Genomic DNA, 16310 nt, shown 5'->3' with positions numbered 1-16310 from the left:
GTCTCCCACATCGCCGTCGCCACCCAGTTCCCCTCACTTCTCCGTCCAGGCGCTGTCTCCATCAATCGATCTCCCGAGCAAGCGACCTCCCTCCCCCGCCGTCAAGGGGCCTACACGAACATCCACGAACCAAGGCCGGCAACGTCTACCGCGCGTTGGATCCAACACGAGGACGACGAGCAGGGAGCGGGCTTCCTCACTCTACTCCTTCTCCGGTGATGACCTTCCCCTCCGTGCGCGCGTTCCAGCAGTGGGCTTCTCCTTCCGCTTGCTTCGTGTCGCGGAGCCGTGGAGGAAGACCCATGGGCGCGGCGCCACTCCTGCCACAAGCGGCCATCGGCGGCGGCTGCTGCATCGTAGGTCAGTCCCGCCTCGCTCGTGCCCTTCCACCGCTTCCTCCTCCCTACCGCCGTCCTGGCCGGGCTCGCCTCCGCATCGCCCTCCCTGTCTGTGTCTGGTGTGTGCTCCGGTTCTCCCAGTCCCAACTATTGCGTTGTACTGGTATTTTGCTTCTTGAAGCGGATTCTGATGGGTTCTTTCTCTTCTCTTGGTGCTTGAGCAGACAGCGTATTCTAGGCCAGCACCGGATCGACATCGACGGGGAGGAGGAGCTTGTTGCAGACCAAGAGGGGTACGTGGTTTCACTTTCTTCTTATATTTAAGTTTAATCCTTCAGTCTCCATGGCGTGCGAGCATGGATGGAGGGACTTGGTCTGATTTTTGTGATGCTAGAGATAATTTGGTTGCAACTGATGCCTTTTTTAGTTTGAAGTGATGCTGTTGGATAGCACTCATGTGTTACCTAACTTCGAAATAGGTAGACGGCAGCTTGGATTTGACGGTGCAGGGCACGCACTGAAGATACTGAATTCACATGCTTGTTAACTGAATATAGCCTCTTGTTCTGCAACCTGCTTGACGAACTCACACTGTTAGGATTGACAAGGCTGGTGTGGAGTTGCTGGGCTTAATAAAATAGAGTTCAATGGTGAACTACCAAAGGAAATTACATAGTATCGTTCAGTAGTACATCAGTAAGAAACTTGGACATCAGATAGCTATTAGTAGGAAACTTGGATTCTGTATGTCCAGATAGCTATCATGCAAATGTGCACCCTTATTTCAAGCATTTCCGGACGGAGGGAGTAATTTTTAGAGAGTATACTTCTCACCATGTTCAGGACTTCCCAGCACCTTCATCTGATACGCATCCGTTTATTTTTGTCCATGCTTATCAGACTGCCCTATGAGCTTCGAGACCCATAACTAAGTAGTTGTTTTGCTTGTTTTTGAGCTACTGCCACTTTGAGTTGCTGTAGATGATGAGTAGATGATCTGGTGTACATTTTGTGGTCTGGAAACAAAATTACTAAGCAAGGTGAAGCCCTGAGCTTGACTTCATCGCTGTGCTCTGTTTATCTGACATGGTTGAAATGAGCGCTGTAAAGTTTCATGTCTAAGCTCAGTTTTTATCCTAAGTCCTGAAGTAATTATTTTGGTTACATCATAGTTTGCTGAGAATATTAACTTGAACATTGTATGTATGCCCTGATGCATGTACACACACGGTTCAGCAAATATCGAGCTGCAGCGAAACAATCTGGAGCTAGAGAACATCAAGGATAAGATCAAGGAAGTTCTTTCCTTGTTGGCAACATTGTGAGGTTCGTGCATCATTAGGATTGCTTGAGTGATCTCAGTACTGTCATTGTGATGTTCCTAACCTCCCTCTTTTCGCTATCCAGATCATGACCAAGAATGACAAGAAGGGAGGCTCGTCAACCACCTACCAGCACACCTATCATGACCGATGATGAGACGCTGAAGGTGCGCTTCTTGTTTGTACATTCCTTGCTTGGTTGGTGTCATGGAGATATGCACGTGCCATGTGTTGTATGACCTCTCTATTTTTGTTTCTTATCATATGTACTTATCTTGCCACTGCTCCTGCTTCTGAATCATGAAGTTAATAGTATCTGGCTTCTATGTGATGACATGTGTTGATAGATAGATACTAGCTATATGTTTTCCAGGTTACATGCTGATTGTACTCATTCAATTAACTCTTTTAAACATGACTTGGTTATTTAAACCCTGCCCTGCCTGTGTATATGCTAATTGTAGCTTCCCCTAATATATTCACTTTGCAAAACTATTGATGCTTTGATGCTAAATGCAATTTGCAGGGAGCTCGATGAAGCTTGGACGTTGGTGTGGGCTCCGATGGTGGTGGTGGTGCTGGGCTGGTTGTGGCCTCATGCGTGGTAGGGGGCTAGGCTGGCCCTTGACTTCAACAGTTTGACTACCTCCTTGGCTCCTGCCTCTGCACCATAAATCTCTGGTGAACTCCGGTGAACTCTTGGGGCTACCTTCTTCACTCTAATCATCTTCTTAGTTCTGTTGCTATGACGCATTGATTTGTATGCCTGGTTATTAGAGGTTTTTTTTGCTAGTACTTCTTGTAAGGCAATATAATTGGTTGTTTTGTGCTGCTGGCCTAATTAAACATGATCAGTATGTATACTTCTTTGAGATAGACATTTCATGCATGTTTATGAGGTACGAATTCTACAGATGTCACAAAATATTGGTGGCAAAGTGTCTTCTTATCTTTATATTTGCTTAGCTAAAATCTTAGAGTAACAATAACTGTACTTGACAAGTAAACATTAGCATCTTAAATGATCATCTTAAATGATTAGCTAAAATGATGTAGGAGTAGTAGAAACTTCATGGTTGATCCTGATTGCTGAACATGGGAGATGCATCTTCTTTTGCATATCAATTACATAGTAGTACTATGTAATGCTTGCCGATGTGGTACATTCAATACTGGCAGCACTGGCCATTAATTACACTGGCCATTTTACGCTAGGCTTTAGATTCTGCCGAGCCAGATCCGTTGACCTGCGGTTTGATTCGTGGCGTGTGAGATTTGTTCCTGGGCTGACGTGGTGTGTTTGCCGGTGTGATTTTCGCAGGCCTTGGACAAGATCAGTACGGTGCCGATGGAGGCCCTCGCCGCCGGCGTCGATGTGTCCATGATTGGGCAGTTTGGTGTTGGCTTCTACTCTGCCTACCTTGTTGCCGAGAGGGTCGTCGTCACCACGAAGCACAACGACGACGGGCAGTACGTGTGGGAGTCCCAGGCCGGTGGCTCCTTCACCGTCACTCGTGATATGTTTGGGAAGTAGCTCGGCAGGGGTACCAAGATGGTCCTCTACCTCAAGGACGACTAGGTATGCAGTCCAATCCTCCTATGATGTGATGGCTTACTCTTCATGTCTTGATGTGGTTCTCTGCTTAGTGTAGCTGTATTAGACTCACTATGAGATGTCCACTCTTGTTTTGTTAACAAACGTGAACTGTTAAGTCATCTATTCATGGCGGTTGCTTTTGTTCAGTATATATGTGTGCTTTCTGATTTGTATGCGTAGGTGGTTATGCATGTCGGTATACTAGAGCTAGTTGTATGTGCTCATTAACTTCCTGTTGTCACTTTGTCAGCATCAATCCAATCCAATCCATCCCAATGAATCTAAGTTGCTCGTTTAGTTCTCGCCATCGATGGTAGCCAACAACTAACCGATCTTAGCTGCTGCCGGCTGTTTGGCATCCTATGTATTTTTTGCTGCTAGTCTCAGAAATAATGCATGAATGGCATCAAAACTGATTCATGCTATCTCTCGGGCAAAGTAGATGCTAGTTTGATTACTCTCTGTACATCATCAGGTCTACTTGATGCAAGTCTCTATTTTTTGTTTGTCTCTCTTTGACATATTTCTTTTTCTTTTTGAATGTGCAGGTTATTTGCATCTTGATTAGGAGATGATGGTGATCATCTTTTGTTGCGGGGAACCTGTTAGATAAAGTTTATGTGATTTGAACCTGCAAGATACATTTCTGTATAATGTTGTGTGAGATAAAAGTTATGTACTTGTGAACATAGGAGATAAGTTATTGATATGTGTTGGCCTGTCTAATGTTATGCGAGATAAAGTTGTGTGAGAAAGTTTTCTATACTTGTGTTATTACTGTGGGAAAGAAGTACTGTTACTATACTGATTTGAGAATATTGGCTGTAAATAAAAGAGGGCTTGGCCCACTATTGGATTGTAAAAAGGCCCTGTCCAGAATTTATATTGCACTCAATACTTGGGCTCTAAAAAGGCCATGGCCCAAACTATGTTGGACTTGTTTCTAAAAAGAGCAACATAAATTTCAGATTCTAAAAAGGTTGAGGCCCAAAAAAATGGATTGTAAAAGACTGCATCTCAAAAAAAAGACCTAATTGTTGGGCCAGGCCTATTTAGCTAATCAAAGCACAGGGAAAAAATAAATTAAATGGGCTGAATTAATGGGCTCGGCCCATGTAAAACGCCGAATCAGACCGGGCTGAATCTTGTGCCACATCAGCTTGCCACGCTGGATGCCTATGTGGCCTGGGGAGGTTGCTAGTAACCAAAACAAAATAGTAGGCATATTTTGGTCGTAAACATCCACGACCTTCTCACGGAGAAGGTCGTTAATTTCAGTTTACGACCGCCAGCTTTTGACCTTTTGGTTTTGGTCAAAAAAGGTCGCAAATGAAAAACAATGACCTTTCAGTGAACAATAGTCAAGGTCACAAGTTGACATATTTGTTGTAGTGCCGGTGCGGGAGCAGGTGCGGGAGCAGGTGTAGGAGCCAGTGCTGGAGCAGGTGCGGGAGTAGGTGAAGGAGCCGGTGCGGGAGCAGGTGCAGCTGCAGGTGCTGGTGCAACGCTAGTCAAGCTGCTCCTGAGGAAGTCAGCAAGGGGAAAGTCCGCTGCATTTTTTCTGGATTTTGCTTGCTCCAATTGAAAACGGCCGAAACCAAGGTAGTAGACATATCTACAAGCACCTGTTTTGCGGTAGCTACCGCTGTTTCGACTGTCTCAGATGATTTCTTTTCAACCGCAATCTCAACCTTCTTGTCGATGTTTTCTTCAGTTAACCTCCGTCTTTCCTTTCTCTCCTCCGTGGTCTCACGGTAGTACTTCTTCCATGTGGCGCCGTCTCCGACACTATGCACGCGTCCATACGATGATCGAGTCTCCACCGGGAGTCCTTTCAATATGTTCAACGCCTGGTTGAATGGAGTGTCCCACTTGGGCCTCACGAACGCCTCAGATGGCGAGTCGCTTTCGGTCGCAATCCTATGCTGCTCTCTCTGCAAAAGGCACAAGGATCGTTTACAAATATGACTACTGTGCAGTCGAATTGATCAGAAACAAAAATTACCAGCAGTCTCATGAACTCCTCGTGACCGCGTTCTTCTCGAAAACCTTCTTCACTGGGTCCCAACGATGCCGGGCCCTGAGGACGTCACGCTTCTGTGGGACGGTGAACTCCGCCAAGGGGTCTGGGATGCCCAGACTCGTGGCTTCTGCGTCCTCCTTGGCCCATATGGACCTCTTCCCGGCGTAACCACGGCTTCCGAGGTGGTGGCACCCAATGTTCTTCTGTTGAAGCCCCTTCATGTACTCCGAGTTTTTTTGGCAACTTCGGCCTCGCAAGCCGCCTTGAATATTTCAAAGTGCTCTGCCGTGATTGTCGGATTATCATTTACAATCTCGGAGTAGGGTTCCTTGTCGTTGACGATCCGATATTTCACCCTTGTTTTCCAGGCGGCCAACGCGTCGCTAAACTTGCTCATGGCGTGTTTGTTTATCTTCTTCATTGACGGGTCCTTATCTGAATCTTTATAATCATTTTCATTCCGGCCCGGGAACAAGAATATCTGGTGCAGCTTCTTTAGGAGGAAGGGCCTCATATTATCTATCTTATTTAGTTTCTCATCGTTGATGGTGGCGGTTATCCGTATGATGCAGCCTATTTGATTGCCGTAGCACGCGCGCGCTTCCTCGGGCGCGTTTGGCTCAAAATTGTCGTCGTCCACCTCCGTGACCACCAGTCTAGTAGTCATGAGCTTGTTAGGAAGCTGTCGCCTCTTTGTTTTCGGTTCTATACCGGCTCCGCTCCCCGAGGCAGCGCCGGTCTCAGTCTCAGCGCCGATCTCGATGCCGGTCTGAGTCTTAGCGCCGGTCTCAGTCTCAGCACCGGTCTGCGTGTCGGTCTCAGTCCCCGATGCGACCGGTGGGCCCAGCATTGTTGTAGCAATAGCGTCGTGTTTTGACCAGCGCTACTGCTATACCTCTGTGTATAAGGTTTTCCCTAGTAGTGTATGCTACTGTATTTTGCAGGGACCTTGTTGTAAAGTCAACTATTGATAGTGGGCTCCACATATGGCCTAAAACAATTTATACGAGATCTATTCTGCCGACACACACATCATACGTAAAAGCATTTTACGGTATCCCCTAAAACGATTTTGCACGAACTAAGTTGTCACATCCCTAAATTGTTTGCTTGTAAATAGTTGCATTAGAAGTGAATATCCAATTCGGTGCCTGGCTCTAGATGAACCCGGTGAACAGCAACGCCATAAAAAATAGAAAAAATATAAAAACCTTTTTTTGCTTGGAAGATGTTTGAGTGCAGGATGTGCGTGCAATATTTCATCCCATTTGAAAATTTGTGGAACACGTAGCAAAAAAAAAAAGAAAACCAGCCAAAAAGTGCGTGAACTTACTCATATAGCCGAATTTTGTCTTTTTTGTCGCACACTCCTCAAATGTCAAAACTCCACCAAATTTCGCGCTACTCAAATGTCAAAACTCCACCAAATTTTGCACGAACATCACACACACAAGCATCTTGCTTTCAAAAAAATCAGATTTTTTTGATTTTTTTTCTATTTTTGTGAATTTTTTATTTTGCCCGGGCTTATCTAAGGCCGGGTGCTGAAACGCCGCTCTCCATTAGAAGCACTCATGCATCATATTTCAATTCCCTGAAATTTTGAGTTGAGGAATTTAAAGCACCAAAATTAAATAAAAAGGGCCAAGAACCCTAGAAATCTCATTCAATTTTTCCAAGATAGCCTTATACAATGTTTGGAAATTTTATCAAGGCCTATATTCCAAACCAAAATTTATGAACATTTTTAAAGAATTATGTTGGTCTTTGGATTTAAATCAATAACTATTTGCATTTGAAAGTATATTCATAATATATGGAATGTATTTTCAAAAAACTCTGAAATAAGCTCTTACGAAAAGTTGCCTCTGAGCCCAGCCATAAAAATATGATTGGCCCCAGCCCAGTTAACAGGCAGCTCAACAAGCCCAGAATGCAGTCCAACTACAGTCATAAACTCTCTAAAAATGACAAAGGCGTATGTGGATATACTTCTCACTATGAGAGGAGTGGATAGAACTTGTATCAAACGTATCTAGGTGGCAGGGTACAAATAAAACCTTCTCGTGCAAATCACAGCATTAACTGTAGACAGATGGTGTTTTCTACTTCCTCCGTGACAAAATGTAAGACATTTTTTATGCCTTATGCAAAATCAAAAAACATCTTACATTTTGGTACAGAGAGAGTAAATGTCTGTCCGGCTGTCCCAGACAGGGAGACAAAATGTACCAAAATATACAGACAAAATGTCCCAGACAGGGAGACAAAACGTACACTAGAGTAGGACTCTGTAAATATAACCTCCTAGGAGGCATGTACTCTCTCTCACCTTTTCAATGCAATGAAACGCAAAAATCACTTCGCGTTTTCTCGAAAAAGAGCATGTCACATGAGGTAAAACTAAAACTGCTGATTCTAAGAAGACAATATTTTCAGGGGCATGTCACATGAGGTAAAACTGCTGATTTGCAAAGGGGGGAGAATGCAGGAAAACCAATCTAATTTGAGGGTGGAAATCCGATTTACATGTCAGGAGCACACAGAAAAAAAATCTGGTTTGAGGGTGGATGGTTGCAGCAAGTACTTCCTCAGTGATGATTTGTCTACAATGGTAGTGACAAGTCCTGCTGAGATGAGAATCAGTTGGGTGTATCCAAACATAAGTATCCTGCACACGATATAGAAACGTCCGTCAAACAAGGCATCCAACTTACAAAAAAAAATCAGTTAGTGGTATTTTTGTTTCGAATCCTTAGGAGCCCAAAAATAACCCCACAAAAAAATCAATTAGAAATTAGTTCAAATCTGAACTAAAGGTATTTTAAGACTTCAAAATTTTGCATGCCCAAGCCACTTTGCCTACTCTAGTGCACATTTTTGCCAGCATCGGCCAAACTAAGGCAACCAAAACGTTGGCCAATATTTTGGCTAGTCAAGTTTTTGGTAGGCTTGACTTTGGCTCAAACCAAACACACCCTACATCCTAATAGTTCCCAAACAAATACTCCCTCCGTTCCGAATTACTTGTCTTGGATTTGTCTAGATACGGATGTATCTAGACTCATTTTAGTGCTAGATACCTCCGCATCTAGACAAATCTAAGACAAGTAATTTGGAACGGAGGGAGTACCTCTCATTCAAACAGCACATGCACCCCTACAGAAGCAAAACAAAAAACCACAGATACAAAAATGAAAAAAAAATGTAATGTGAAGGGTAAAAGGAGACCCCTCTCCAAAGCACCACATATGCTTAGGAACAAGAGACACATACATGAAGAAACCCCTTCCTCGCCACATAAACAAAGTTCAAGGTCATGGTCAAGGCTCTGTATCTATCAGATAACAGCTCAAGTCAATATCCTATTGTGCCGCATGGATATATTCTCGGCGCACTTATACAACGGTAAAAATAACTAAAACAGAAAATAAAATTAACAGGATGAACAAAAGAAAATGTAATTTTAACAATAGCCAGTTGTACAAAAGAAGGGTCTGAATATGAAAATAGCACTATGTTATAAGTAGTTAGTCATCATTGTAACCTTCAATAATCAATCAGTCTTCTTCTGGATCTTCTGGGCGCTGTAAAAAGATAAGATCAAATGAGCAGGGGGGCTTCTCTGGAGCAAATGACAAACAAGAGTATATAGTTCTCATTGTTCCAGTCACAGTTACAACCAAGAAGTTCAGTATACAGCAATGTAACATCCATTGGATCTATGTATCAACTAAACCTGAAAATTCTGGTGCTTCTGAAACACTGTCTAGTTCAACCTATCGAATAGCAGAAAAGCAAAATTTAACAGTAAAAACTAACACTAAAGAGAAAAAGTCAAAATTTAAAACCTTGTCCAGGGGGCTATTCAAAAGAAAATAAAAAAAATCATACTAACAAAGAAAGAAAGGAAGAGACAGACTATTTACAGAACCAGTGAGTCTTACGGTCTCTGTGGATGTTCGAATTGAATTGCTATTTTCGAATTAGAGTCCCAATTAAATTTCAAGTTGAAATGGAAATGATGTATGATTGTGATTCAAATTTTTGTGTTCAGTTGCTTACGAAATTATTGTTAAAAATGAAACCATGGCCCAATTCCATTTTCTGTTTGGTTGCTGGCACCCATGTTACCTGGAAACCTCACAGAGCCATATTTCCTCTTCTTACGTACTCCATGTTGCTCTCTTCTGGAGTTCCCAATGCCAGGTTCTCATCCATGACCATGGCTGCCATACAACTGTAACACTGAGTCCAGCAATTCCAGCAACCTCGCAGGACCGGACGGGTCTCCAGCTACCTCACCTTCTACTAATATAGACAGGGAACTTCTTTCTTCCTCAAGAAGAAAGTTCAAGAGATAGATACAGGGGTTCATCAATACCAGCAACCTTGCAGGACCCGGACAGTGCAGATCATGGTACGGGACTTCATAATCCAATACTCTCGCCACCCAAACAGCAGAATTCGCAAAGATACAATTCCGATTCCTCAGCCCGACTCCAACATACAGACTGGGTGTTGGGGATTTTTGTACAGTCGGTAACATTTTAAAGAACAGCCAATTACTGGTTGGAACAGATCAGCTGACGTTGATGGTCAGTAAACTGCCGATATGGCCAGTTAACTGCTATTCGGAGCCCTCACGATACGAGAACGTGCTATTCGAACCATTAACTGGTAGGTCCAGTTAATTTGTCTGACAAGCCGATTTATCAGCTGTGAGGCCGAATTATCAGCTGGGCCAATTAACTGCTGGGCATTTTTTAGCCCAAAACTGGCCCATTCCCTCCCTACTTTTCAATTTGCAGGTTTATGGCCTTCCAGATTGGCTGAAACATCACCAAAACATCAAGGCAACACTTTTCCTTGTTGCTATGTAGCCTAGGATTGCATATTTAGACAATAGTACATGGCATGCTCCTATATAGCCTAGGAAATATAGATATGGCCCTAGTTAATCTCCTGATAAATGGGTTAGCGATAAATTCAATTAAATGGTCGATTCGCCAATTAATCCCTACTCAGCACTCGACCGATATGGTACCTGTTACCGATATCCTGAACACTGGTTCTAGGATGGAAAGGTGCTATGTCTATGTAAATATGAGTAATCAAATGGCTATTTAAACATCAAAGAAAAAAATTCAACCATGTTTACTGAATTTGGTAGCAGATGCGAAGCACAAGCTAGCAAGTCACTTATCATAGTACTCCCTCCTTTCCGGTTTATTGGTCTCATCTTGCAAATCACATCAACCAAGGAGGACCTACTTAAGTGCTAGACAACATCTTAATACTACATGCATGGCCCTCTCACTCCTTCATGCATTGGTTTGTTCTATGCTGGGAACGGGAATTTGATAGAATTTAATGTGGACATAGCTATATTTGCATGTTTCCAAGCCAATGAGCCTTACAAACTGTAAATTTCTGATTTTTTTTTTAGATAGGCCATGTGCCCCTCTAAATCGGAAAGGAGGTAGTAGCACCTGTTTTAGACTACAGTTAGCTACAAAATATGTGGGTTGTCCAAGAAAGCAAGGTATGACAGAACCCAAAAGCTCCAAAAGACAAACGAAATCAACCAGTTCAGTTACTAAGAATGTCATACCGGTAGGAAGTCCCAATCTTCCTCTCTCATATCAAATTTTTCAGTAGTTTCTTCATCAAGCAGTAACTGGACCAAAACAAATAATATAATATATAAATTGCCATTAGATATCATGTAAAAATCATCTGTTGAAAAACTCACAGTATGCATTCCAGTGTACTCATCATAGTCATGTACAACTGCTGGGACATACCTGAAAGGCAGAATATTGAAAGGCAAGGGGTTAAACCGAGCCGGCAACGGAAAACAACAGATAAAAGGACATCTAACGTCATCAATCAGATTTGAAGATGTGAAGGCATTACATTTTATCTCGTCGATCCCATAAACGGATGATCTCCCCAATACAATTATCTGAGGTTGTCTTTCTTTTCTTTATGTCGTGCTGATCTTGCGAGCTTCCTGAGTTGCCATTGTGAAGAACAAATGAGTTGAACGACTTAGACGTGCCAACCATTTTTCTGCAGTTTGAAGACCCACAATGACAATCTTGATCTGCTCCAAACTGGACAAATCTGTATATAAGGACATAGATTAGAAACAGGAAAAGTTTTGTGTACACCATGCGATAAAGCAAGGTGGGCGAAACAAATAAAAAATAATGAAAAAATAATTATAAACCCAGGAAACTGAATGACCATACTTATAGTCATAGGTCAGCTCCTCCCCTCTCTCTATGTCACGAAGAGCAAAAATTCCAACTCTGGTCTGTCCATCCACAGTCCTGAAAAATAACATGATACCAGTAGCAAATATCAGGGTCAGCAGCATGGATATAGAATAAGCAGTTCAATATAACTAACCATTTCTGCATCTCTGTGTTTGGTTCACAACTATGATTGATAAACCTGGACTTGTTCCCCTTGTTTGTCGCATCAATGACCATATTGCTACTGATCTCACAAAGATAGAAGTTAGTGTAACGTTGTCTCTTCATTTTCCATAGTCTTTCCTCACAAGTTCTGTCATCAATAACTAAAATATTGATGCAAGATATATGGATATTAGTTTGATCGCCCAGTATACAATGTGAGTAACCATCATAATACATAATACTTGCATTTGTCTGCATTTCATTTACTTGCTCAAAATAGATTTCAACAAACCCATACCTTCTCCTACATATTCTATAACAAATTCTCCTTTCTTTATTTCGTCCTCGGCTATCAATCCAAAGCCACATTTCTCTGTCTAGAATAATATAACAGTCTTTTAGGGAACTGTTGGGAAAGTGAAAAGAAATTACATACCAATTAAAGGTTTTATGAAACAATCAAATTTATACACCACTCCACATGAAATCTAGAGAACGGTCATTAAATAATAATGTTTGGCTATACTTCAAAAAACATCAAACATGAAACACCTTGCTTAGATTCTCTGTGGAATTATTAACACATAAGAGCAAACTTTCCTCCTCGCATTTATTTTTTCCAATTGTGAAGTATTCAATGTTGAAGTATTGCTTGTATTGTGCATGAAGAATGAAGATACTGGCTCTTAAGATAAAGAAAGTTTCATATAGGGATTTGCGATGGTTTAAGGCACAGGATCAGTTGCGCACAAAACGTGACTATGTGTTGGATATTTTGCTAACATGCAGATATAAGGGCCAGCTCAAATATGAAGTACAGGGATAAGTAATGGTGTTCCTAAGATATCTCTGAATTATATATAGTTCCAGAAAGAAATACAAAATAACTTGCGAGTACGGAAAAACGTTATATGTAATGTAACATCATAAGGAAAAACAATACCAGACAACACAGTAGCATAAATTGACCTAGGGGCCACAGTAAAATACTGACTATAGAAACAAATGTCTTGAACGGTAAAATCATCAGAGATCATATAACCAAGAAAATGACTCAAATTTTGTTATCTGCACACAGATTCAACATGTATGTATAGGATATAGTCAAATATGATAGGTCAAGAATATTTTCCTCCGTTTGTATCCGCTAAGGTGTTCCTAAACACAAATTAGGTCGCATATGGACAGGTAACTGTTAGCTGCACAGACTAACATTACAACTCACCAGAATCAAGAACCTGCGGTGAAAAATATTGGAAGTCAGAGGAGGCCATAGCCACTGTTGGAGGTGCCGACAGCAGCAGGTTTTGGGAGAGGAGAATAGCAGCAGCCAGCAGGCACCTGTGGCGTGAATAGGCCTTGCTGTGGTGGATTTGGGCTGCCAGCATCATTCAGCAGTAACATGGGACAAAAAGGATGTCCGGACGAGTCAAGGACACGCAAACTTGATGTCAAGGAAACTGAGGTGGCCTGGCATTGGGTTGAACCACAGGCCCCGGAAGCCAGATGGGGAACAGGGAGAGGAACATCCCTGCCCCTGGTTCACAGGGTTCATCCACCAATACTCGGTTACCCCCATTGTGGTTGAAATAAAAGATCTCTCATCCCTATGAAAAAAACAATCCATGGACAGAATACCAGACAACCAATAAAGCCTACTGGAGGAATTTTTTACCAGGAAACAGGGGAGCCCCATTGGCGTACCTAACATGTGGAGTCTTCACATATAGTTGTGGTTAGACAGAATTGTACCATGTATAGCAGATCAGGTCACAAACACCTGCCTCAAGAAAGGGGTTTGACTCATTCAAGTTGTGCCGTCAAAATTACTAACCATTTCATTTATTTACTAGTATCTTCAAAGAAAGAAAGAAGAGAAGTCATTGTACCTGAGCAGTTTATGTGAGGAAATTGCAGTTTGAGAGTTCAAATATGCTTATTTTCAGCAATGAAAGGGAGAAATAGAAGTTATAGATTAGATTGGTCTGCATAAGCAGAATGGGTGGTATACTAACACATAAATACAATGATTATGTATTTAACTTATATTCCTTTAGGCGGGATCATCATTGCTGCTATTGACTTGTTGATTGATCATGGAGTTACAAGCAAGCAAATTGAAGTTGCAAGCCCATGGAACTTTCTGTATTTATTTCTCAATTATTCATTCATTCAACCTAACACGTGAATGCAGGTAGCAGCTGTTGCAGCACGTCCAGTGCCACAATAGCCAGCAACAAGTTCCCTGGGGAAGATTAGATAAGCAATGCCATATGTGTATAGCAGGTTTCCCGTTGTTTAGTCTGTTTTTGGTCTTCAGGCTCCATGTGTACGGAGGGATGATCGATTCTGAAGTAGATGAGAGAGGGTATTGCCTTAAAGTTATTGCTGTCCAATGCTTATACTGTAAAGTGTGTACATAACGTTTCCATTCTTCAATATAATGCATCTGGCCTCTAGGTCGGGTGACCGATGAAACGGAGCAGTGACTAACGTCGTTGATTTGTACCCACAGGTACATAGTTCCAGGGTTGGGAGGTGCTAGTGATAGAAGCTTCACTACATAATCGGACTATTCAGTTTTGATGTAGACACTGTTCAGTGAGAATCGCATATGCTAATTTTTGAGGATTGTTGTATTGGAGTACTTGAGTGTTAACATTGTACTGCCTTATTCTGTCGTCAGTAATATACTATTGATTTTTGTTATTTTGTAATTATCCATTTTTTATGGTTGTAACGCACATGACTAACTGTCACATCTCTCTGGAAAAACAGCTTATCCTTCAAGGGATAACATCTATTTTCCTTTTTTTTCTTGTGTGTATGTGATGATCTCTGTTCCCGAATCATCTTTCAGATTCGTGAGTGCTTCTCAGTCAACAAAAAAGGAATGACCAACTGTGCCCATTTCCATCAGACCAATAATGCATGAAGGCGAAGCAATGCCAAAGCAAACTTAACAGATCATGAATAGCTGTCTGGAGGTGTAAAATTAGTGTGGCCACCGGTATTTAGCTCATTAAATGGGCGGAATGAGTGAATTGAATAGCTCCAAGAGCAGATGATACTGTTATGATTTGGAATATTGCGAGCTACGGCATGTACAATGGGGTTGTTCTCCATCGTGATATTTACCAAAGCATGGGAGGAGAAAGAAACAAACTTGTTTCACTCCAGGGAAAGCTAAGAGAAGGCTAATTGTTCTTAAGAATACGGTTTCTAACATTGTATTAATGTTTATAGCCATTCTAACAAGTCTTATTGGAAGGTTAAAAGTTTGCATCCAGAGAGTAATCCAGGAATAATATGGCAAGTTTGGTTAGCCCATCTGTTAGTCTCACATTGTTGACAATTGTACCAACAGTACTATTTGTCACAAACTGTGTGACCTATCACCATCCCCTGTGGGCCGTGGCAAGACACCACTCTGAGGTAATTGCTGGGCATTGACGAAATAGGCTCTTGATACAGTATTGTTGTTCTGCACAGCCACTACTCTGCTACTAAAAAACTTCTGCAAGATCTCCACCCTGATCACTGAAACTAAATAAGTCCACAAAATTTAGGAAAATTTAGCTAATATTTTTAATCTGCAGCCAGTCACTCACACTATTACATTCATACGTGTGTTTTCCTCGCATATTTTCTGTTCAAGTTTTATACTGCTCCAATGCAAACCTTATTTTGTTCATTCTTATCTATGCAGAATTTAGTTGTCGGTAGACACAAAGCTGTGTGTTTCTGTGAAGTTGATGGTAGATATCCTTGCTGGGCTTTTGACAGTGAGAAGTTTGTAGGTTGGTTTCAGGGCTATATACCTTACATTATTAAACATTAGAGAAGCTGGAAGAATACCCTTAATGATTATGGCTCCTCTAATCTTATAAAATAAGCAACCCACAGTCCCCTTACAATACAACACAGAAACTAGAACACATTCTATTCAAGGCCCGTGCAATAAAAATATATTATATTCAGATATTACATCATAGCACCATATATAGCAGTGGCAGTGTTCCTCCTCACTTTCCCTCTTAAATGGCTAGTTTTCCAAACTCACTAATTATGAAAACTTGAATCGGCCGTACCTTAATCAATCCTGTTTTGAATAAAGATCGGAGCTGGAATGATTTATTGGCACACTTGTTCTCACATTTACAGTTTGATGAACAACAAGAGAACAGCATCCTGCACCAATAAAATAGTGGTTCAGAATTGTTCTTTCCAGACAATACTGAATTTTACAAGTACATTAATCAAATAGCTAAGAACAATTCGTCCGTTCTCTTCATGTTTCCTACAGAGTACGGAGCAATTATATTATGCACAAATGTGTGTGCGTGCCTGCAAACACAACGGGGAGGGAGGGAGAGAGAGGGAGTACCCGCATTGGCAATCTTTTCCACAAGTAACTGATGATTCAGAAGAAAGGGAGCAGGAACAAAAAATGCCATCATCTTCAACCCGCTTCTTAGTGAGATAAATATCTTAGTAGAATTAAGGACATCAATAATGTGAAAAAAAAAATGATTATCATTAGCAGAATAAAAGTTCACATCATGAGACTGCAAATGAGCAATTAAAACTTGATATTCCTAC

The 16310-nt window shown here is 41.6% G+C and overlaps 1 protein-coding gene across 1 annotated transcript in view; it reads right to left on the bottom strand.

The window, feature by feature from the left end:
• Window positions 1–8557: 8557 nt before the first annotated feature.
• The window catches only part of LOC119334152 (histone-lysine N-methyltransferase ASHH3-like), a 10114-nt gene continuing 2361 nt past the window's right edge, over window positions 8558–16310 (bottom strand). The window contains exons 3-11 of the mRNA XM_037606777.1: window positions 16096–16198; window positions 15800–15899; window positions 12007–12085; window positions 11698–11869; window positions 11538–11618; window positions 11200–11409; window positions 11036–11087; window positions 10895–10960; window positions 8558–8867 (exon numbers count right to left, since the gene is read on the bottom strand). Coding sequence (XP_037462674.1) covers window positions 8841–8867; window positions 10895–10960; window positions 11036–11087; window positions 11200–11409; window positions 11538–11618; window positions 11698–11869; window positions 12007–12085; window positions 15800–15899; window positions 16096–16198 — 890 coding nt within the window. The 3' untranslated portion in view covers window positions 8558–8840. The remainder of the gene's footprint in view (window positions 8868–10894; window positions 10961–11035; window positions 11088–11199; window positions 11410–11537; window positions 11619–11697; window positions 11870–12006; window positions 12086–15799; window positions 15900–16095; window positions 16199–16310) is intronic.

Source organism: Triticum dicoccoides, chromosome 7A, assembly GCF_002162155.2.
Source record: "Triticum dicoccoides isolate Atlit2015 ecotype Zavitan chromosome 7A, WEW_v2.0, whole genome shotgun sequence".
In the NCBI taxonomy this organism is placed as follows: domain Eukaryota; kingdom Viridiplantae; phylum Streptophyta; class Magnoliopsida; order Poales; family Poaceae; genus Triticum; species Triticum dicoccoides.
Note: the sequence above shows the minus strand (reverse complement) of the source record. Positions and strands in the feature narration are given on the sequence as shown.